This window comes from Otolemur garnettii, unplaced genomic scaffold (genome assembly GCF_000181295.1).
Source record: "Otolemur garnettii isolate 467f Iridium unplaced genomic scaffold, OtoGar3 scaffold00190, whole genome shotgun sequence".
In the NCBI taxonomy this organism is placed as follows: domain Eukaryota; kingdom Metazoa; phylum Chordata; class Mammalia; order Primates; family Galagidae; genus Otolemur; species Otolemur garnettii.
Genome location: NW_003852585.1, coordinates 1,912,556 through 1,913,762, shown reverse-complemented (window position 1 = coordinate 1,913,762; position 1,207 = coordinate 1,912,556). Strand labels below are relative to the sequence as shown.

Sequence of the window (1,207 nt, the reverse complement as noted above, 5' to 3'; positions counted from 1 at the left end):
CCCCCGGCGCGCTGCCGTCGCCGCCGCCCCCGGCCCTGCACGCCCCCCGGGAGTGGCAACAGCGGATTTCAGGGGCACTTTCTTTCATCAGGAGGCTTTTGACAAAATGGAAGGTGAATTACGGGTGTCCGGGTGACCTGGCACCGGGGCAAGTCAGGCTGCCCGCTGCCGGCTGGGCTTCCCCATGCCCGGTCCCGCCCCGCCGGGGCCGCCGCTGTGGAGCTCTAATGCAGCCTCGCGGCGGTCTCTACCAAGGGGAGCGCTTTAGTTTTGCATGATGACCTTGGGTGTGGGAAAAGGAAAAGATGGCGGGAAGCTAGGGGGGTGGGACAGGGACGATGACACACCAGGGCTGCATTTTTATTTGGAAACTTTGGAGAAAGTATTCCTGGCTGGGCCTGCATTCTGCGTTACAGAAGAACAGGACTAGCCCTTTGATATCCCCTCCCCCTTTAGATAGTGTCGAATAGTACGAGGGATACCTGCTCACTTTGCAGATCACCCTTGGTAAAAGCCGTTTTTATAAGCCAAAATGCATCAGCAGTAGTGGCATTTCACATGTTCCCTATTCACAGTTCTCCTGTTTTGATTTTGTTTTTATCAGCGGTGTCAATATTCTTTTTACCTGCGAGTTAAACAGGTGACCAGGTAGCCTTAAGTCATTGATTTCAAGCTTCTGTTAACCCATACACTTGTCCTCTCCGTGCCCTTCCCACTCGATTGTAGTTTCCAAAACGTTGTTTGTGGTGTGGTGTAGCTCTGAGCACCCCAATTGGGTCAGATCCATTTGGAGAACTTGATCACTCTTGAGAAGTAACTCACAAACCTGCGCGCTTCATGCTGGTCAAAAGTTAAATGACAAGCGACAGTGAAGCTGATTTTCTTCCCACTCTCTGCTTTCTGCCAATGGTGGCAGGCATTGGGGGGAGGGGACTTCCTAACAGCCACCTTAATTTTAATTTTGCTGTGCCTTCGTGTATCTTGTGTGGTTTCTTCAACTCTTCATTGCTTTTCCTCATTGTATTTTTTGTCTCTCTCTGGTCCATCACAGTCAAGATGGCTAAAGGTGACCCCAAGAAACCAAAGGGCAAGATGTCTGCCTATGCCTTCTTTGTGCAGACATGCAGAGAAGAACATAAGAAGAAAAACCCAGAGGTCCCTGTAAATTTTGCAGAATTTTCCAAGAAGTGCTCTGAAAGGTGGAAGG

The 1,207-nt window shown here is 50.5% G+C and overlaps 1 protein-coding gene across 1 annotated transcript in view; it reads left to right on the top strand.

Moving 5' to 3' along the window:
• Positions 1–67: 67 nt before the first annotated feature.
• Positions 68–1,207, top strand: part of HMGB3 (high mobility group box 3) — a gene marked incomplete at its 3' end in the record, with an annotated part of 2,730 nt that continues 1,590 nt past the window's right edge. The window contains exons 1-2 of the mRNA XM_012812116.2: positions 68–113; positions 1,052–1,204. Coding sequence (XP_012667570.2) covers positions 107–113; positions 1,052–1,204 — 160 coding nt within the window. The remainder of the gene's footprint in view (positions 114–1,051; positions 1,205–1,207) is intronic.